The 21,486-nt window shown below is 37.1% G+C and overlaps 1 protein-coding gene across 4 annotated transcripts in view; it reads right to left on the reverse strand.

Annotated features, from left to right (window-relative positions):
* Nucleotides 1–21,486, reverse strand: part of dnah12 (dynein, axonemal, heavy chain 12) — a 52,595-nt gene that overhangs the window by 576 nt on the left and 30,533 nt on the right. For 2 of the 4 annotated variants that reach the window (XM_087306870.1, XM_087306869.1), the window contains exons 50-73: nt 19,252–19,383; nt 19,086–19,175; nt 18,873–19,013; nt 16,806–17,047; nt 15,428–15,575; nt 15,206–15,351; nt 14,887–15,101; nt 14,527–14,719; nt 12,127–12,319; nt 11,877–12,049; nt 11,646–11,786; nt 11,388–11,546; nt 11,151–11,295; nt 10,892–11,042; nt 8,637–8,890; nt 8,407–8,547; nt 8,186–8,323; nt 6,171–6,404; nt 3,976–4,164; nt 3,773–3,876; nt 3,485–3,689; nt 585–722; nt 407–498; nt 253–320 (exon numbers count right to left, since the gene is read on the reverse strand). In XM_087306870.1, the coding sequence (XP_087162996.1) occupies nt 253–320; nt 407–498; nt 585–722; nt 3,485–3,689; nt 3,773–3,876; nt 3,976–4,164; nt 6,171–6,404; nt 8,186–8,323; nt 8,407–8,547; nt 8,637–8,890; nt 10,892–11,042; nt 11,151–11,295; nt 11,388–11,546; nt 11,646–11,786; nt 11,877–12,049; nt 12,127–12,319; nt 14,527–14,719; nt 14,887–15,101; nt 15,206–15,351; nt 15,428–15,575; nt 16,806–17,047; nt 18,873–19,013; nt 19,086–19,175; nt 19,252–19,383 (3,832 nt within the window). Of the gene's footprint in view, nt 1–252; nt 321–406; nt 499–584; nt 723–3,484; nt 3,690–3,772; nt 3,877–3,975; nt 4,165–6,170; nt 6,405–8,185; nt 8,324–8,406; nt 8,548–8,636; nt 8,891–10,891; nt 11,043–11,150; nt 11,296–11,387; nt 11,547–11,645; nt 12,050–12,126; nt 12,320–14,526; nt 14,720–14,886; nt 15,102–15,205; nt 15,352–15,427; nt 15,576–16,805; nt 17,048–18,872; nt 19,014–19,085; nt 19,176–19,251; nt 19,384–21,486 lie in introns of all 4 variants that reach the window. The other 2 variants (XM_087306868.1, XM_087306867.1) reach the window with 1 other exon arrangement.

The following is a 21,486-nucleotide window of genomic DNA, read 5'->3' on the forward strand; positions in this document are numbered from 1 at the left end:
TTGATTTTTCCTCTTCTTTAAATTTGTATTTAATATTTTTTTTATAACATAAATGTGAGTGCTCTAGTTTTTGGACCGTTATCGTAAGTTATTTTGTTAGATAAGCTCCAGATTTGGCTTCATTACTGACTAAACTAATGCATAATATTGTATATAAATATAAATATAATATTGTATAGCTTCTTATTAAAAATATAAATTTAAAAGATAGATTTGTGAGCGGTGTACTTATATATGCGGAGATGATCGTACTTGGTTTGATCCAAATGATGGGGACTGCATCAAATAAAACTTTGGGATACTGTTCGGCCAACACTCCACTGCAAACAAGAACAAATACATTAAAAACTTAAATAGTTATGTATAATTATGTCATTCTTCTTCCAACCAAGGAAAAGCTTCTTGCCTTTTTTTATCCCATCGCGCTCCATCCAAGAAAAGGCCATGAATGTATACTCCATCTTCTGGAGACGAGTCAGAGGTGTCAAACGGCAGAACCTAAAGCAATTACGAACAAAATGATGCTCTTAAAATGTTTCAAATTAATGTACAACAAACCTAAAGACAATTGTAACAGAGAAGACCTCATAGTTAAAGCCCAGTAAGTCAATGGGGATGGAGTATTTCCTGGCGTAGTTCTGCAAGGCACCTGTTATGAAAGCCTGAGTGAAGAAAAACCCAGATAACCAGAATACATGGGGCTTCTGGGTGTCATACCAGTCCTAGAAAAAGAAGAAGACAACTTATTTCTGATACAATTTACTGCATTCAGTCAAAAAGAATAAATGTTATTGTGTAACATTGTTGTATATCATAGGTCTTAAACTCGATTCCTGGAGGGCCACAGCTCAGTTTTGCTATGACCCCAATCAAACACAGCTGATCCAACTAATCAAGGTGATCAAGACTACTAAGGTGAGTCTCAAATTGCATACTTATGCACTATTCTACGCCATTTTGCAGTATAACACTCTAAAAAACGTTGAGTTATTTATTTAACCCAATGGTTGAGTTAAACATTTTTGGTGCTTTGTTGGAATATTTTCAACCTTTATTAGATTATTTATTAATAACCTAACTGGTTGAGTTAAATATTTGGTGCTTTGTTGGGTTATTTTTAACTTTTATTTGGTTATTTAGTTAGTAATTCAACAAGTTGGGTTGTAAATTAGATTTTTAACTGTCAGCTGATTCAACTGACACAAAACAGCTGTATTAATATGCATGTGTAATTTTGTTTTTGCGTTTTAATGTTGATTTAAGCTCTAACCCAAGAATATTATTTTCTTGTCAAATGACCTCTCCGTGTCGTGTTTTTATATCCGGTCTACTTCCAAGACCATCTTTTAGAAGCATTTGGATGTGGTTAAAATGTATTGTAAATTGTGGACACTGAGTGAAGCTTGCTGCAGCTGCTGGACAGCCTCTACAGCACACAGAACTCCAATTTCTGCTCAATCAACACATGCTTTTCTGCTTGCACAGTTTATAACTGTCTGTACTTTGTTCTGTTTCTTTATTGTTTGTGATTCTTGATTTATTTTAACAGAAGTTTCTGGAATTAAAATGTAATGGAAAAAAGCATTTTCAATATTTTTGAAAACTGTAAGTTATTTATTTACCCAGCCATAATTATAAAATTAATAGTAGTAATAATAGCAATAGTAATACCAGAATGAAAAAAATAACATTTAATTAGAATAATCCAATGCATTGGATTAAATTATATAACCCAATACATTGGGTTAAAATAACCCATAGGTGGGAAGGTGCTATGATAACCTATAGTTGGGTTATAAGGGTATTTTTAACCCAACTATTTTAACAGAGTAGCGTTCGCACTGAAAACTCTAATAATACTAAATACACATTAATTACCCAAATGATGCACTTATTCAACTGTTAAAATAAGTGAGGAATGATGGACACTTCACACAATCAACGACCGCAGCTTTGCTCACATATCAGAAGGGGCTGAGCTATCGGGCTCTCGTGTTGGATTACTTTATTTATTTTGGATTGTGAAAGCAAAATTCCCCAACGAGAGCTATAATACCGCCTCCCGAGAATCTCGTTATACTCATGGCAGGAATTATTTGGTACTTTGGTCATTTATTTCACTAATTTGTTAAATGTCATCAGGGAAATGGTTTGAATTTCTGCTTAGTAAAAAAAACCCCGTAAGTGTTCCATTTAGGATGACACTACATACATATACTATGCTGTTGAGTGTGTAAGTGCATAAATACACAGTGTATCATTTGGGATGCAGGTATAGAGATTAGGTAGGTGTGAGTTGAAGGTGGTTGGAGCTAAACCGTGCTGAGCTGTGACCCCCCCACGAATTGAGTTTGAGACCATTGTTGTATATTGTGCAGCAAGAAGAAGCACATGGTCCTTTAGAAATGATTCTGATGTGCTCATTTGCTACTCAAGAAATATTTTATTACAGATTGTAAAAAAAAAAAATTGAATATTGAGGGAAAGTCCATTTATTTCATTAATTTGTTTCAAAAAGTGAACTTGTGTGTTATATTAGTTCACTACACACAAAGTGAAAAATTTCAAGCCTTCATTTGTTTTAATTTGAATGATTATAGATTAAAGATTTAAAAAAAAAACTCAAATCCAGTATTTCACAAAATTAGAATATTTCATGAGACCAATAAAAAAAGATCTTAAATGCATGTTGGCCTTCTGAAAAGTGTGTTACTGTTCTCTAAATTTGCTGTACTTAAAATGTTCTGCTAATTCATTGACCCACAGTCAATACAAGATGCACAGTCAATGAAGATTTTTCTTCAGTAAAACATTATAACAATATCTTTATCTAAAACCGTAGTCCTTAGTGATTCATAAAATGCATTATAATATTATAAATAATGTTTGTATTCTTGCACAGACCATTGTTTCACTTCAAAGGCTCATCAGGATATCATCACAGATATTCATTTAGTATGTCTGTATATGTTTTTATATTTGTGAAAGTGCTGTTTGCCTCTGACTTGCATTCTATAAATCGCTAACAAATCATTTTTTGGTTCTATTAACTATGAATAGTTCCTGCAATATAATATAAAAATATATACATTAACAAGAAGAATGGCAGCATGGTGGCTCAGTGGTTAGCACTGCCGCTTCACAGCAAGAAGGTTGCTGGTTTGAGTCCCGGCTGGCCCAGGTGCCTTTTTTATGTGGAGTTTGCATGTTTTCCCCGTTGCATGTAACCGCTGCGTAAAACATACTGGAATAAGTGGCAGTTCATTCTGCTGTGACGACCCCTGATAAATAAGGGACTAAGTTGAAGGAAAATGAATAAAGGAATACGAAGAATATTTATATGCTACATAATATAACTATATTGAAGTCTAAAATACTAAGAACACATAACAAAGTTGACAGAATTCTGCACAACTTCTCTCACTAAACCAATTTTTGCAAAAAATTTTTTTTCACGCAGTTCTCTGTCTGTGTGGTCACTGACCTGCAAAAACTTGAGTCTGGCCAGGAAGTCATTGACATAGCTACCCAATGGCTTGAGACTGGGATAGGAGCATTTGGCCCACTTTTCTGGCACTTTCCCCACCAACAGACTGCCGGCTACAGCCTCCAGCTCTGCATCCATCACCACCAGCCCCTTAATGGCCTTTATTAGATTCTGTAGACTCACACGTATGGTACTGCTCAAACTGAGAGATAAAAACACACAGAGAAGTTACAATCCAACACACATCTTCCCTGAATTGGTAATTGTGGATCTAAAAGGACTCACTTGTTGTAGCGCTGCATCTCCTGCACGAGCACCGTATTCATGCTCTCCTCATAACACACAGGAAACTTGACGAGGGCAGACTCGATGTCAAAGTTACCTGGAAGCTGCATGGGTCAAATGGGAATGTCAATAAATCACCGGCACATATGCAAACTGCATTTGTATGCCAATAACAATGTATAATTTAATAAAGGACGAGTTACTTTAGAAAGGATGTCATTAGCAATGTCCAGAAGGGTGCTGTCTCCGCCAGAGCCTCCTCCGCCCTTTGAGCCTCCACCTTGCGTCAGAAGGAGGGAATCGAACAGGAGTTTTGTCTGTTGAAGGTCTTTGGAGATGTCCACGTTCTCATGCATGCCAAACACCTCGGGATGCTGGGTAAATGGGAGTTTCTGTGGAGCATACACAGTTTTAAGCCCTCCTGTGAAATTTGAATTATTTTTCAAATATTTCCCAAGTTTTTAAAGGAACTAGGACATTTTCACAGTATTTCCTACTATATATTTTTTCTTCTGGAGAAAGTCTTTAGTGTTGCCAGATTGGGCGGTTTCCCACCCAGTTGGGCGGTTAAATTGTGCAGGTAAAAAATGGCATAGGCGGGTTGAAAAAATTTGGGTGGTTTTAAAATGACTTTTATATGCAACTTATTAAACAAAACGTAACTGAACAGCAGTTCATCATGACACTAATCTCCATAGTTTTTTTTTCACAATTGACACCAAAAACAAACATAGAAGTGTTGCCTGATTGATTAGGCAGCATCTAGTTATGTTTAAAAGATTTTAAGATGCCAAGTAAGACAAATGTATACCCCATTTCGAAAGTAAAACATACTCTAACATTAAGCAGTGTGTGGGTGAGAGGGGGGCAGTGTTTCGATGAGATTTGGTTATGTTGTGGTTCTGTTCTGTTGTTATTTGCTGTATGATAGTTAAATTAACTGGGTTAATTTTGATTTAAATAAATGAAAATTAAATAAAATATTAATCTAATATTTTGGGATTTTTTTGCGTGTTTTGGCAAGTTTTGGACAGCCTTTTGGCTGGAAAAAGTCAGCTATATCTGGTAACACTAAAATGATTTTCTTACTCAGATTTTTTGTCTTTTTTCAAAACATTCCTAAATCAAGAATAATTTTCTAGACAAGCAGAACATATTGTTTTGTTTTCAGAAATAATATGCCAAAATTAAGCAAGTATTCCTAAAAACAAGCAAAATAATCTGTTAATGGATTAAGCAAAATAAACTTATGTCAAAAGGGAAAACAAGATTATTTTGCTTACCCCATTGGCAGATTATTTTGCTTGTTTTAAGGAAAAACTAACCTAATATTGGGATATTATTTTCAAAAACAAGACAATGCTTCTTGATATAAGAATTTTTAGATATTTGAACAAAAAAATACATTTTATGTATTTTTATGTATTTAAATTTGGCTGGAAAAGCTGTTTTTTAAAGATAGTATGTTTAGAATATTATTTATATAAAGATTTATTTTTTGATTGGCTACAGTACAAAGCACTCAAATCCAGTAACATACCTAATTATCCAGATTTGCCAAGTTAATCTAATTAACCTAGTTAAGAACTTAAACAGCACTTTAAGCTGTATTCTGTATATTGTAAAAATGTGTACTCTCATCATGGCAAAGGCAAAATAAAAAAACTATTAAAAATGATTTATTTATGATTTATAACTATTATATTAAAGCATCTCTCCATTAAACAATTTTCTTCTTTTTAGATTAAAACTGAATATTAATAGTAATAATAATCCTAAATTTGAATAAAAATGAATTGTATTGTGCATAATTGTTTCAGCAAAGATTGTAGTCATCTTTAGGACAGCTCAAGTTTGGCCCCAGCCTCTGCAGAAAATATTAGCAGACCCCAAACACCAGTGATGGTGTCACGACCACAAGCGATCTAACCTTCATAGATCACTGGAGAACATTCACATTCAAGCTGCGGTCACACTAGAGTTTGATAATGCGAATTCTGTTGTATGGCGCAGCGAAAAGGGGTGGGATTAAACAAGATGATTAGACATTAAAAAAGCGAGCGATTGCTCCATGTTTTAAATTTCTGTCCAGAGAGGTCATGTTTTGATCCTTGATTGGTCTCACGCAGTCAAGTGATGCCACTTCGCAGGTCAGAGTTCACCAAGCTTGAACTTTGCATAGCAGCAAACTGCAAAACTTGACGCATGACCCCGCGTTTCCAGTTCTGCAATATGGACATTACTTAGACAAAGTAAACTCTGACAAAAAGATTACTTTTAATTGTGAAGTGAAATCATGTTTGCAATCTGTAAAGCTGCTTTGAAATGATATGTATCATAAAAAGTGCTATACAAATAAACTTGAGTACTTGGTAATTGAATAACATGAAAGTTGCACCTTGATAAACTCTACATAGTCTTCGTAGATGGACTTTGGAGGTGCGTGATATTTGCCACTAGGGGAGAAGGAGTAGCGTGGGTGGTCAATAACGTCTTTGTTGTAGAAGTCAGCGAGGATCGTCATGAGGAGGCGACGGTCCCAGTCATCTGTTACACGTCCTCCATAGTTACACTCTCCTGTGAGATATGTGATGGCCTCAAAGGGAACTTCCTGGTACTCATTCACAAAGAGCTGAGGAACAAAGACAGCAAAAAAATTACCTTCTTTGCTGTTCGTTTAAAAGATTTCCTTTTGTTCCATGCTTTAATTTGGATTGAGCGTCAAAACATTTTCCAGATATTTTAAAACTTTCATCACAAGATTTTATTCTTCATTTTTTTAAATAAAAAAAGTTAAATAAGCTGAAAAAAAAATAACAGCATTTATTATTTAAACATTTTACACTATCATCCATTCACATACTTGTATCAACTGTCAGTGACATTTTTCTGACCCTATTGTTATTAGGTCTGTGTGCTTGATGTACTGTAAAGCAGTGGAGGGGGAACACAAGGGCCAGGGTGGCACAGGCCCACTCAAACCGAAGGCTGGCCCATTCAAAAAAAAAAAAAAGGATAAATCCTAAATAGAAAGCATGTCATTAATGTATGCAGAATTATAAATGAAATTTAATATTGTTGATTAACAACATCCTTTTAGTCATTGTTTGTCAATAAAATTTAAATTTCCCCACTGCATAAAAAAATGGAATTGTCCAACTGATTATTCTTATTTGCTGGTCAAGAAAGGAGATTATAAGTAGTAAAATATATAGTGTGAGAGGTATGGTAATATAATTGCATTGTTTTCAGCATAAAATTAAAACCTTTGTTTGGTCAGTTTTCATTGTAGCTAATGTTTTGGGGATCGTTTGAATCTGACACGTTAACTTGCAAGAAATTTGAAAATATTAGCAAGACATACGTTAATTATTTGTAGTTAACATCAAAACTTTATGTAAACAGGCTGAATTCAATATACTCAAGTTCCGCCTGCTTCGTGGGATACAACATTCAGAAGGAAAATATGTATTTTTGCTTTCACATCTTGAATGATAATATCTGCGTTCTATCAAAAAGTGAGTGCTTTGGCACTCTGGATATATATAGTTAATGTTAGAATTATTAGCCCCTCTGAATTATTAGGTCCCCTTTTTATTTGTTCCCCAAATTCTGTTTAACGGAGAGAAGATTTTCTCAACACATTTCTAAACATAATATTTTCAATAACTAATTTCTAACTTATTTATTTTTATCTTTACTATGATGACAGTAAATAATATTTTACTAGACCTTTTTCAAAACACTTCTATACACCTTAAAGCAACATTTAAAGGCGTAACTAGGCTAATTAGGTTAACTAGACATGTTTGGGTAATCAGGCAAGTTATTGTATAACGATGGTTTGTTCGGTAGATTATAGAAAAAAATTGCTTAAAGGGGCTAATGACTGACCTTAAAATGTTTTTTTTTTTTTTTTTTTAATTTTAGATCTGCTTTTACTCTAGCTAAAATAAAACAAATAATAAGAAAAAATATTATCAGACACAGTAAAAATTTCCTTGCTCTGTTAAACATAATTTTGGGAAGGGGTAAATATATTATAAATATTATTATTATTATTATTATAAAGCCGATATAAGAGAGTAGATAATAGACTTAATTCTAAAGTAGGCACCAAGGACCACCCTATTCGTTCACCCAATTTAAAATTTCTGGCCTCACGTCTGCTGTAAAGTGCTTAAAATATGAGGGGTTTTATTGAAGGTGCCATAGAGTGCATTGACTCTATATGTTAAATTGTTCTCTGATATCTACATAATATGTGGCTTAGGTCAATAAAAAAAAAAATCTTCAAAACAGTTTTATATACCTACACATGACCAAAAAAACACCTAATGAAAGGCTTGGTTTTGACCATTTTGCTCAAGAGTTGTGCAAAATAATACTGCGGTGCAATTGAAAGTGCTTTACCTGCAATTGTCTAATACTAATGCGTAGGTCTGACTCGTTAAACCCATATGGAATGTTCCATCCCAATGGCCCAAACTTTTTCCTCTCCTGCACAAGGGCATGAAAGAAACAAACCCCATACAGGAGCTTCTCCCAGACCTATAAAACAATAGGTAGTTACAACTACATAAAGAAACAGGAGGCACAGTCAACAAAAGTCCACAAACTGGCATTCCACTCACCAGCTCCTTCTTAGGACATCCTGCAAAGAAGTCAGCATCTGAGATGGGGTCAGACAGATACGACTGCAACAGGTTTAACCTCAAGCCGGTGGGAGGCTCATTGGTCATCTTTACCCCATTCTGCAAGATGGTCACTGGAAACTGAAAGCAAATAAACTCACAAACTGACTGACTGACTGACTGAGGAAGAAGATGATTACAAATTAAGTACTGGACCCATGAATTATTACCCTGGGTGATGGGTAACTGGTAAGCCAAAGACGAAAGTTTGGATGGCATGTGTCAGGGCTGAGGTCTTCGCAAATCTTCTCCAGAGTGGACATCCAGGACACGGCCAGGTGGCAATTCTGTAAGCACACCCAGGTGCCATCCTTCATGGCTGAGCGTATCAACTTCACGGCTATGGGACCCTGGCCTTGTCCCAGGGAAATAGATTTAAATTGGGAGCCACCCATGTTCTTGTCATTGGCAAATTTCAGCAGACCTGGGGTTAGGCAAAATCATTTAAGGCTGGATTACACTACACAACTGCAAAGATTGTTACTTCAATTGTAGACAATGCTAGAATTGTGCAAATTAATTGAAATGCAATTTTAGACTCAATTATGAAAAACAATAATCAAAAGAAAAATCATTCATAGCATCATATCCTGCCCCTTTTCCAGCAGTCTGCATTCCTTCCTTCACAAAGCCCAATTTCACATGAAAATCAGTAAAATCATATACTGCGATTTTTAAAGGATCATCTTTTAAATTAAGGTGCTTGCCTAAATGGTCAAATATACAGCAATTCTTAGTGATTTTTCACAAATAACCCTGTTTGTTATTTCATAAACAAATAAAATAATTAATTAATAAAAGAGTTGAGAATTAAAATGTGTAATGTATACCAGTACATCGAAGCTGTGTGGCTTTTAAACTGACAGTGGGTAAATTCCTGCTGATTACTACCAAAGTCCATTTAAGACAAGTCATTTTATTTATCTTGGGCAGTATGCCCAGGCCAAAGACTATAGAATACACAAGACATGTCACTTGTATCTTTTTGAATTGGGAAAAGTGTTACGATCAAAATGGTGAATAAAGCCCCGCCTACTATTACAGAAGCTTATCATCAATCGATATAGACTGGCAATACTCCGGGGTTCAATTTCAATTCAATTCAGTTTCAATATATAGATACAAAAAGTTTTGGTCATATAGTCACTTGTAACTGTTGAAATTAGTCTTGATTACAATGGGCAATGCAATGCAAGGCATGGGAAGTTTATTTATACAGCACCTTTTTATACACAGCGGCAATTCAAAGTGCTTTACATAAAAAGGAATAAAAGAGAAAAGTATAAGAAAATAAAAACAAATACATTAAAACAGATAAAAACAGATTAAAATGTGTTAAAAACGGGTTATAAAAATGCAAAAAGTAAAGAAGACACAATAGTGTGATCTGTTGGACGTAGCACAGTGCTCATTCAGCAAAGGCACAGCTAAACAGATGTGTTTTCAGTCTTGATTTGAACTTAAATAATGTTGGAGCACATCTGATCGTTTCTGAAAGCTGATTCCAGCAGCGAGGGGCATAGTAGATGAAGGCGGATTCACCCTGCTTTGACCGGGTGACTTGACTGCTTTGACTAATATTTGATCAAAATATTAGTGACTGTGATTTTGGACATAATCGAGCATCACTATGTAATGCTTCAATTGGTGCATCTCAATCATCTACCTAGGTTGTGAATCAGTGTTGAATACATGAATTGCCCACTTTGAAGAAGCCTGGCTTACTCATAACTAGTGGTTCACGAGCATAATCTTCAACATGTTTGCCCTTAAATATTAGATTTGAACAGTTTTTTTTATATTGTAGAGTTTACAATTGAAAATAGTAGGTACTCTTTTATTATTACCAAAACACTGACTGAAATGACTGAAAGGTATTGTCCCATTTAATCCAGCAGCTAGCTCTCTGCAACTCTCACAAGGTCGCCCACTGAAGTTCAGCAGCACTGTTTCCGGTCAGAACCTGGACGGGAGATTACATAGGAAAAACTAGGTTGCAGCCGGAAGTGGTGTTAGTAAGACCAGCAGGGGGCACTCATGCTAACGCCCCAGTAAGGACTATATACTGCTCAGTGAGTACCATCTTTCAGATGAGACGTTAAACCGAAGTCCTGACTGTCTGTGGTCATTAAAAATCCCAGGATGTCCTTCGAAAAGAGTGGGGCTTTAACCCCGGCATCCTGGCCAAATTTGACCACTGGCCTATGTCCGTCATGGCCTCCTAACATCCCCATATAATAATTGGCTTAATCACTCTGTCTCCTCTCCACCAATCAGCTTGTGTGTGGTGTGCCGTCTGGCACAATATGGCTGCTGTCATGTCATCCAGATTGATGTTGCACACTGATAGATTCCCCCCAAAAATCGTGTAAAGTGCTCTGAGCGTCCAAAAAAGCACTATATAAATGTAAGGAATTAAACTTACTAGCCATAGGATCTGCTCCAGGAGAGAGAACAAACACCAGTGGAATGGTGCAGTTGGAGTCATTGTAGCTCTTACTCAGGTCAAAAGGAGGGGGTTCGACAAATATCTTTCCCAGTTTGTCAGTCACAAACTTGCTGATTGCTGGTTCGATCTGACAAAAATGAAAAAAGGTACAATCATTGTTCAGGTGAGTGAAATGCTACCATGTAATGCAGAATGTTGAATATGAAAAGTAAAGGTTAACTCAATAAGAGCTCACTTTGTCAGGTCTAAGACATCTGTAAATGATCATCTTTTGAAGTTCGTTGAGTTTATCACACCAGGGCTTGGGCAAAGCTGTGTTGAATGGCTCCTTGCTATCATAAATGGGCAGGAAACTCTCAGGACTCTTAATAAAGCTCTCCCTGTATTCAATCCAAACAAAGAGTCATCATCCTCAGCACAAAGCTTGATGTAACATGCAAATATAACATTTGACTTATTTAAGTTGACATACTTAATGCCATTAAGGGCTGGAAGATCACTGGCTCGGCAAATCTCATCCCAGCTCTTGTCAGGGAGCCAGTTTGGATCAGGGTTGGGGATGCTGTTCTGCAGTCCCACACCACCAGTGAGCAGGAACATAAATTCAGAGTATTCAATCTCCTTTTTAGCCCTTGAAAAGATCAAGTTCATTGCACAGATTTATTCAACACCATATATTACTACGTCAGTAATATAACAGTGACACAAAGCCTGATTTGTTTGAACTTACAGCAGTAGGTTAGAACAGAGCAGGAACGAGAAGAGGAGTTTGTCCTTCTCGAAGAGCGAACGGCACACGTTGCAGTAGAGGTTATAGGTGAAATAATCAATCAGGTATCGGAGTCTTTTCTCTAGATTCTTTGATTTGTTGCTGTGAAAGGCATGTAAATGAGTAAATGCAAGGAAAAATTCAACAAAAAAAAAAAAGTTAATTGTAAACTCTTGAGCAGTTATTCCCCACCTGTCAAGAATGGAGTTGACGTAGAGGTTGACAAACCAGTTGAGAGAGTATTGATACATGGGGTCGATGTTGGCCAGGTCTGCGATAGTAAAGAAGAGGATGGAGGAGTGTTTGGCGATGGCTCTGTAGCCCTCCCTCGACTCGGCTATTTCAATCTCAGTCTTCTCTGCGATCTAAATAATAAATTCACAACTAGGTTTAGTCATGGTATTGATAAAAAGATTATTTCAAAACCAGCTCTTCGCCAAACCTGCTGTTTCTTGGTAATCTCATTAGACATGAGCTTTGCAGCGTCCAGGATCTGGATGGCACTCTCATCTTCCAGGATGTTCCCCTCTGAGGACTGCAGAGTCTCCAGGATTTGGTCCTCAATCTCCTTAAGCTGCTTCTTATTGGCTGCAGACTGCAGGATCAGGGCATTTCTCTCCTCCTCTAATTCGGGCCTGAAAACAGAAGAGAAATTTCATAGAGGGACTTTAATTGAATAATAAATCACACTCTAAGGAAAGTGATGCCAGAAACTGCTTTACATTAAGAAATGTGCTATATTTATTCATTATACCATAAGATTTAAGACATTAAGTCATGCTACCAAATTTATTAATTTTTTTAATCATAAGTATTTTGTTTTAGAGAATCAGTGGCTAATCAGTGGCTAATCTTATTTATGTTTTTTCGATTATACCCAGTGCAGTCTATGCTTTCCCCTTGTCACGATCACCAGCGATCTAATTATCATAGATCGCTGGAGAACTTTCACATTACATAGAACTACAAATCTGCCATTAAATGGACTACAAGATTCAGTCATGCACCACTACCACACCTGGCCTGGATCCCTATGATTGCAGACAGACACAGCTGAAGCTACTCATGAACTGATTGCATGGACTATAAAGTCAACACACAGACACAAAGATATTGCTAAGTCTTGTTTTACTGAACTGTGAACATTACGATGTGTTTTTTTTTTCTTTTACTTGCCTTCCGTGTTTTGAACCTTGCTTTGTTTTGTTTGTTTTACCTAGCGGTGGGCAAAGCGAGGCTTCATGAAACACTGAAACAGTCGAAGCAAATGTATCGAAGCTTTGAAACGTTTCGAAACCCCCTCTACAGTGACACCTAGTGGTCATTTTTTATGTATTGCCTTGCAACAGCTTCAGCAAAGAACAGTTTAGCAAATTGAGGTATTGAGGTAAGTGATTTAGTGGAGTGGTTAGGGATTCTGACTTCCATGTGGGGATAGTTGATTTGAATCCAGGCTAATACAGCTATTTTGAATTGCTTTAATATCAGTTTGAAATTGTTTGTTCTTGTATCGTTTTGTTTCAACTTTGGTCTGACATCCGAATAAACACTTTATGAATGAATATGTCTTGTTTTGGTCATAAAACAGGGTTGTTGCTAGATCAGACACGGTTGTGGCCAGAGATAAAAGTAACAAGAATTATTTATATTATTCATAAAATTTCCCATTTATTTTATTTTATTAACGTCTCCCCAAACCCTAAACCCAACCATCACAGTACTGTAAAAATATTCATTATTGTTTTACAGTGTTACAAACTGATGCTAAATTCATGGCGTTTCAGCAGCTGTATCCTATATAGACTACACCATAAAACAGTAACATTATTAAAATACATAAAATCATGATTTTGGAGTATTTGTACAAGTCAGAATTCAAACCCAAAAGTCATTTGAAGCACAGTAACAACGTACACATGCACGTTCCACTAGGCCATATGAGATAACAGTTTTAATAGACCCTGTCAGTCAAAAGCAGATTCGCCAGGTCTCGCACTGCTTCTGAACTTATCGATGCTTATCGCTTATCGAACTTATCGCTTTAGTCACGTGACCAGGTGTTTTGGATCATGCTTCGGTGCAGTGAATCGAAACACTTGCGCTTCGGGATCTCAACACAGTGTCGAAACATTAGTTTCACGTCAGCCATCCCTAGTTTTACCCTGTCTGCTGCCTGCCTTTTGACCATCTACCTGTTTAGGCAGTTGTATAATGGCAATCCAGAGTCGTAGTCATCTGTTTGCTCCTGTGTTGACTGTTACTTGCCAGATCATTCAGCTAATAAACCCTGCGTTTGGATCCGCACTCCCTGTTGTCAGCATCCACTTCACATTACACCCTCAAGCATAACCTCATTGGGTATAACCAAAAATATATAATTTGTTTTTGTTATCAATAATTTGACCTCCATGCTTTCATAAAAATCATATTTCTTTAAATTATAAATATAAATTAGCTAAATGTAAATGTAAATTTGCAAAATGTAGAATCCTGTACATAATTAAAGATAAATAAATGTTTGTATGAATGTGATAAATTTATATTTCATAATAAAAGCATTATTTTAATAACTTTCAATGGGAAAATGTCTAAAAAACAAATAAAAATATAAATCAATGTAGTTATGATTAAACAAAAAAATGTAAAAATTTTTTTAATCCAATATAAATTAGATTGTGCTTTCTTTTTGCATTGCAAAACAAGATATAAGGACAAAATCTATGAAAAATATTTTTAAAAAATGCCAAACAAATGAGTATAACTATTAATAAATGACTGTCATTACATTTTTTTCTCTTGAATAGTTGTGTATATTTTGTACATGTACTTTTTTTTTCATTACCTCTCTTTTGCTACCACAATGCCAAGCAGCTGGTCTTCAAGACCCTCTGGTGTAATCATGAAGTTCAACAGGCACACTTTGGTTGCTAACTCAGGAAGATAATGAGGGTTCCTCAGCTTTGTAGTGATGTAAAAGCGAAAGTCAGCAGAGTACTCAATCACACTTTCACCCAATCGGATACAGTCCACACCACCTACAATTAAAAACAAGAGTTTACATTCTTTCAGAATATGCTCTGAAGTGCAGTTCACTAAATGTATAATTATTATTTTTACACAAGAACCAGAAGTAAAAGTGTCAACACCCTGCCAGTTAAATCAATCAAATGAATCATTCAAATTATTTTGTTTTGAACTATACCTTGTTTGAAAACTTGTTTGAGCAAAAGTGGCTCTAATGAGGGGTCAAGTTCCTCTCCAACGTTCTCCAGCAGCAGTGGAGTACCAAACTGGATGCAGTTCTCAAGTGTTCTCATGTAGTCAGCATCAGTTAGCTTGATCACATTCAGATTATGGTCCCGTTCTGAATTTTTTACCCATTTGTTGGCCTGGCCCTGTGGATCTATCATCAATGGCCTGGAAAAGAGACAAAGGGGTTGTAAAACATAGCATTTTGGTTCTAAATTCTAATCCAAATGCAAGATTTCGAAAGGATTTGGTTTGATTTGGTTGAGTCATACCATCTTCTGGAGTTGCTCACTATAACCCCATTATCAATGGAGAAGCTGTCGGTGGGCAGGCCAGCAATGTTCCAGGCTCTGATCTTGATTGGATCTCCAAGCGTCTTACTTAGAGAGAAGTCATCAGAGGATGGGATCTTCTTAGACTAAGGAAAAGAAAAATTAATAATAATTTATCAGAAAAAATGATATGTCCTCACACAGAGAGGAGCAGTGCAGTACCTTGCAGAGCTGCGCCCACATTTTAGTACAGTCATGGCGGAAGCGGGCAGTAAATGCTCCTAGGTATGCAATAACACCCGCAGATATAAGCACATCACCTGTCAGGTTGTCATAAGTGCACTGAAGGTCATTGGCTGCTTTCAACCACCTATGTAGAAATACAGAAACACATATCTCAGTATAGGTATTAAGGCCCCGTTTACACTAGTGCGTTTTAGTTTGAAAACGCATAAGTTTTGCTACGGTTACGCCATCCGTCCACACTACGCCGGAGTTCTTGAGCGCCGAAAACGGAGCTTTTTGAAAACGCTGGAGAGGCCGTTTTCATTCTAAAACGCTGCTGCTCCGTCTCAGTGTGGATGGGGAAAGACGGAGACATCTGAAAACGGAGGCGGGGCTGCAAACGTTCGCCTATCTGATTGGGGCTTTTCCCTCAATATTAAGTAGCCCACACAGTTCAGTCACGCATCCTCTTCTTGTAAGTTAAGACTTCGCAAGTTTGATCAAGGCTGCAGTCTCCCCCTTCTCAGTTTGATATGGAAAACATACAGAGGACACGGGTAAATCTTCAAAGGGAACAGTGTACTTTATAACTTCATTCACATCACCTTGGCTACGTTGTTTCACTCTCTCAACAATAAAATGTAAACATGATTTAAGGAACTGCCTATTTTCATTTTAATATTAGCAACTTAACAGACAGCAGAAATGTTGAGGCGTCGTGCTGCATATATGAGCGTCATCTTCACTATGTGGATATTTATAACAAAACGGAGCCTATAACAACTGCCTCCTTTCAATTTCAGTGAAAATACGAAACACACCCTCTCTTTTGCTGAAAATCAGTTTTAATAATCGATAATTATAAAAGTATAACATACAATAAGTTTATACATTGTAGGAAATAAAGGCAAGCGATCAGTCAATGTACCTGGATTAATCATTAACTTATCTTTGCGCTTAACCAAAACATGTTACCCGTGAACAAGTAACTTAATAGATTCCAATGACCAAAGTCAAGGAATTGGCCTATGTCGTCAGATAAAGACAACAACATGAATGAAATATCACGTTTAGCAAATATAGTGAGATTAGATCCAGCGGGAGATGCGTGATGTGCAGCCCGACAAGCAGAGCTCTCATCTAGGTAGAAATGCTGGAGCGCTTGCCCGAGAGTGTGTGTGTGTGGTCACGTGATGTGCGTTTTCAGCGTTTTGGTGTGGACGGAGAGCAGTTCAGAAACGCTGGGTAAAACACAAGTGTGGACGCGGATCGTTTTCATTCTACAACGCCGTTTTAAAACTAAAACGCACTAGTGTAAACGGGGCCTAAGTGACTACAAAGATAAGTACTATTTGATCACGGAGTTGATTGAAACCTATTTTTTTCTCCTCCTAATCCTCCAATAAGCTTCTCAGCTCTCTCCAGCTTGCGAGCACAGAGGTCCACCTGAAACTCCAGCTGTGCTTTTTCCTCTGTCTTTTCCTCCAAAGTCTTCTGCAGTGCGGCCAGACGATCCTCCACCTCCTTCAGCTCAGCTCTCTTCTGGTTTAGAAGGGCCATAGTGGTGGCCAGAGACTCCTGAGCTACAATAAGATTAGCTTTCTTTGGTGCAACCACCTGAAAAAGAAAATAATGTTGAATTTTGGTCTAAATATGATAATTAAAATCTACCTACCTACCTACCTACCAACTGTCTGTCTGTCTGTCTGTCTGTCTGTCTGTCTATCTATCTATCTATCTATCTATTTATCCAAAACATATGATGTGCTGTGTTTCAATTTAAATGCTTATAAAGTAGGCCAATACAATGTTCTTTTTTTAAACACTGACACTGCTGTAAACATGTTAAACAATTAAGCTTAAAGCAGGTAAACTTGACAAAACGGAACCCCTTTCAATGGTGTTTCTTTCATTTTCGAATTCGCAGTTATGTTTGACCGGAGTGAGATCCCATGACATTTTATAGACCTATGTGAAATAAAAAAGCATATGCAAGTATTGCTTATAGAGCAAATAGAAAAATGAAAGGCAACATGACGAGGTTATTTATTTTGATGTTAAGTGAAACATTCTTGTTTGTTGATTTTATATAAAAGAATGTTTTCCTCTCACAGAAGCACTGCAGGTAAAATTAGACAACGATGTTCTGTTGTGGGGCGAAGCAGTGGCGCAGTAGGTAGTGCTGTCGCCTCACAGCAAAAAGGTCACTGGGTCGCTGGTTCGGCTCAGTTGGCGTTTCTTTGTTGAGTTTGCATGTTCTCCCTGCGTTTGCATGGGTTTCCTCCGGGTGCTCCGGTTTCCCCCACAGTCAAAAGGCATGCGGTACAGGTGAATTGGGTATGCTAAATTGTCCGTAGTGTATGAGTGTGTGTGTGAATGTGTGTGTGGATGTTGCCCAGTGATGGGTTGCGGCTGGAAGGGCATCCGATGCGTAAAAACTTGCTGGAAAAGTTGGTGGCAACCCTTGATTAATAAAGGGACTAAGCCGACAAGAAAATTAATGAATGAATGAATGTTCTGTTGTTTAGGCTGCTGTTGTTTGTGCGTGTCAAAATAAATCTCTCAAAAGATATTTTCAAGGGTCAAAAAAAAAAGTTATTGATGGTAAAACAAGCAAATTTTAGTTCATGAAAGTAAACCAAACTTTCATAGTGTTTTGTTCATTTAGTCTACATTGTAATATTAGTTACAGTAATCTAAATATTTGTTTTATATTTAAAGTTTTTTTTGTTTATACATTGCTGTTTTAGGACAGGAATCCTGTGTGTTTTATAGCCTACACCATTGTGGCAAGAAACTCTCAAGATCAAAGGCTGGATTACAATTACTTTTTCAATTTTACAACTGGAAAAAACCAAAGACTGCCTAACTAGTCTAACTTGTCTAGTGAACCTAATTGACCAAATATAGTTGACAATTTTAGCTAAATACTAGTGTCTCGCAAAATAACTAGTAAAATATTGTTTTCTATCTTCATGGCAAAGACAAAATAAATTAGTATAAAACTATTATAGTAAAAAATATGTTGAAAAAAATCTACTTTCAGCTAAACATAACTGCTAAATATTGCTAAATATTGTAAAATATTACAAATTTCACAGGAGGGCTAATAATTTGAGAGGGGTCTGGATGTAGACTTGGTGCGGTTGCAAGGTGAGCTGCATGCACACCTTTTAATGTGCACACCTAACCCCACCCCTTCCCCCACAGCGACGTCACTAGCTCAAGATATACAGTCTCAGCACGCAAATCCATGTCTGCATTAAGATCCTATTGGAGAATTTTGCCTTTAACTGTGTACATATATATGTATTATATATGTGTTGATTAATTTATTACAAAAATACATATAATTAAAAATATAATAAATTATTTATTGATGTTTAGATACACAGACAGAGTGATATAGAAAAAGGGTTAAATTAAGGTAAGATCTGCCTACCTTTGCCACTCTGTCATAAACCTCCATAGCAGTTATCCATCTGCAAAGCCCCTCAGCTGCAGATGAGGCTTTGACCACTTTGGTAGGGTCAAAGTCAGGGTTGGTCATGTACTCACTACGAATTTTATGCATCACTTGAGCCTGTCACAATACAACATCATTAAAATACCTCAGCCAGTGTTATGAAACACACACACTGCAAAAAAGACTTACAGGGATGTTATCTTTGTCATATTCCTTCAAGTCTCTGAGGAAATTCATGTCCCCTAGCAGCTTTTTGCTTGGACCCCAGTAGTCAAGAATCTATTAGAACAGACACCATACTGTCACTAAAACATTATCAAAACAATCTCTAGTCATGTCCAGACTTGCTTTTGACCTTCTGTCCAGTTCCTGAAGGATCATTGATCCTCTCTGGTTTGATGTCCTTCATGACACACACCGCTGCCATCACCAGCTTGACTCCTGCTGGAGGATTCTTCATTGCCTTCACTATGGTCACGTCAGCAGGCTGAAATCACACATCAACACAAGTTGCTGTTGCTTTTCTAACAGTACAAATCTATCTGGCTTGTCTCCTCTGACCTGAATCAACACTGAGGTTTTTTCACCCACATACTGTAACTGCTCATTAGTTATATTTTCTATTAAAAGAATCTCTGTAGGTTTCTGGTTGCATGTGAAAATACCAGCAGTTTCCCCTTCAAATATTCAGTTTTGGGTTTTGATGCTTGGATTGAAGTTGAAGATCATCTTGGCCATGTCTACATGCCTAAAATACATTGAGTTGCTGCAATGAGATTGGCTATTAGATAATTTTATTATTAAGTATTTGAAACACTGTACCTAAAAAAACTGCCCAGTGAGTGGCAAAAGTATGTGACAAAAATCTTGTTGTTGATCCCAGTTGTAAGAGCAACAAATTATAACTTGACTTCTATTTTATCATTTGAAAAAGTGGCAGAAGATAGATTTTTTTTAATGAATCATTTGTTTAACTACATCCCAATCATCACAAATACTGCAGAAGACCTACTTGAACCCACATGGACCCAAGATTCTTACAGAAATCAGGCAAGTTTGGTGAAGGAAAAATCATGGTTTGGGGTAACATTCAGTAGGAGGGCGTGCGAGAGATCTGCAGAGTGGATGGCGAAATTAACAGCCTAAGGTATTAAGTCATTTGTGCCACCCATTACATTACAAACCACAGGGGAGGGCAAATTCTTCAGCAGGATAGCGCTCCCTCTCATACTTCAGCTTCCACATCAAAGTTCCTGAAAGCAAATGGGTCAAGGTGCTCCAGGATTGGCCAGCCCAGTCACCAGGGGCCTCATGTATCAACGCTGCGTACGCACAAAAAGTTTGCGTATGCCAGGTTTCACGCTCAGAATCGCTCACGTTTGGATTTACTAATGATGAACTGAACGTGGGAATGTGCGCAGCTCCACGCCAGCTTTATGGCTGGCGTACGCACATTTTTTGTGCGTGTCTGTTTTATTTCCTTTGGCGACTCCTAGAGGCAGTAGTGTTAAATTCCTCTCTACAAAGTGTCTTTGAGCCTCGCAATGGCAGCTGTATGAGACGGGTTCATCTAGCAGGTATATAAGATTTCCATATCATACAGTTGACCAGCCAAACATTAAAGCACAATTTGCAGTGGTCGCCTGTTTTCCCATTGTAATGGGAGCGATCTACCGCACGCACATTGCTATAAAGGCGCCACCTGAAGATGAATCTGCATGTGTGAATCAGAAACATTTCCATTCATTAAATGTGCAAATAAAATATGATGCACAGACTTATTTATGATTCCTACTTGTCTTTCTCGTGATAAATAGTAGGCAAAATCTGATATGTAGCAGGGAAAAAAAGAAGAAAGAGTTCATCAGACGCTGGATTCGAACCGAGTTCATGGTCGAATGTGTCAAAACATGTTAACATGGGTCTTACGAGCTGCACCACTGAAACTGCTAACAGTTCTACAACATTTTACACCTATAAATCACACTATTTCTCTTTTAACTCCACAGTGCAATGTTCAGATCCAACTGTGTTAACCGCATCAGCTAAACACTCCCCACTCTATTTTTTTTCTTTTGTTGTTAATTCCGGAGGACAAACTTGCAAATAACACCGTTTTCCTCCGGTCTACCTCTGAAAGCAGCACCTTCAATTCACAATCTGTACAAAGTTTTTGCTTGCTTTTGACATTGCTTTTTCGTTGGGTTTTGAGAAAGTAGACTCATTAGCATATTCATACGGGGGAGGAGGCAGGGAGGGGTTTTGTGCTCATGCATGTTGCGCTCAGTTTCACGTTCATTCGGATGTACAAAAGAATATGCGTGGGATTCGGCGTACGCAGTGTTTCATACATCTCAAATTTTTTTCTGAATTTTTCTCTGTAAATGTGCGTACGCAATGTTTTAGTATGATTTCCACGCAAGTCTTAGTACATGAGGCCCCAGAACATTATTGAGCATGTCTGTGGTAAGATTTAGAAGGAGGCATTGAAGATGAATTCAAAGAATCTTGATGAACTCTGGGAGTCCTGCAAGAATGCTTTCTTTGACTTTATCAATAAGTTATTTGAGTCATTGCAGAGATGTATGGA

Source organism: Danio rerio, chromosome 23 (assembly GCF_052040795.2).
Source record: "Danio rerio strain M-AB ecotype USA chromosome 23, GRCz13ab, whole genome shotgun sequence".
NCBI classification, from domain to species: domain Eukaryota; kingdom Metazoa; phylum Chordata; class Actinopteri; order Cypriniformes; family Danionidae; genus Danio; species Danio rerio.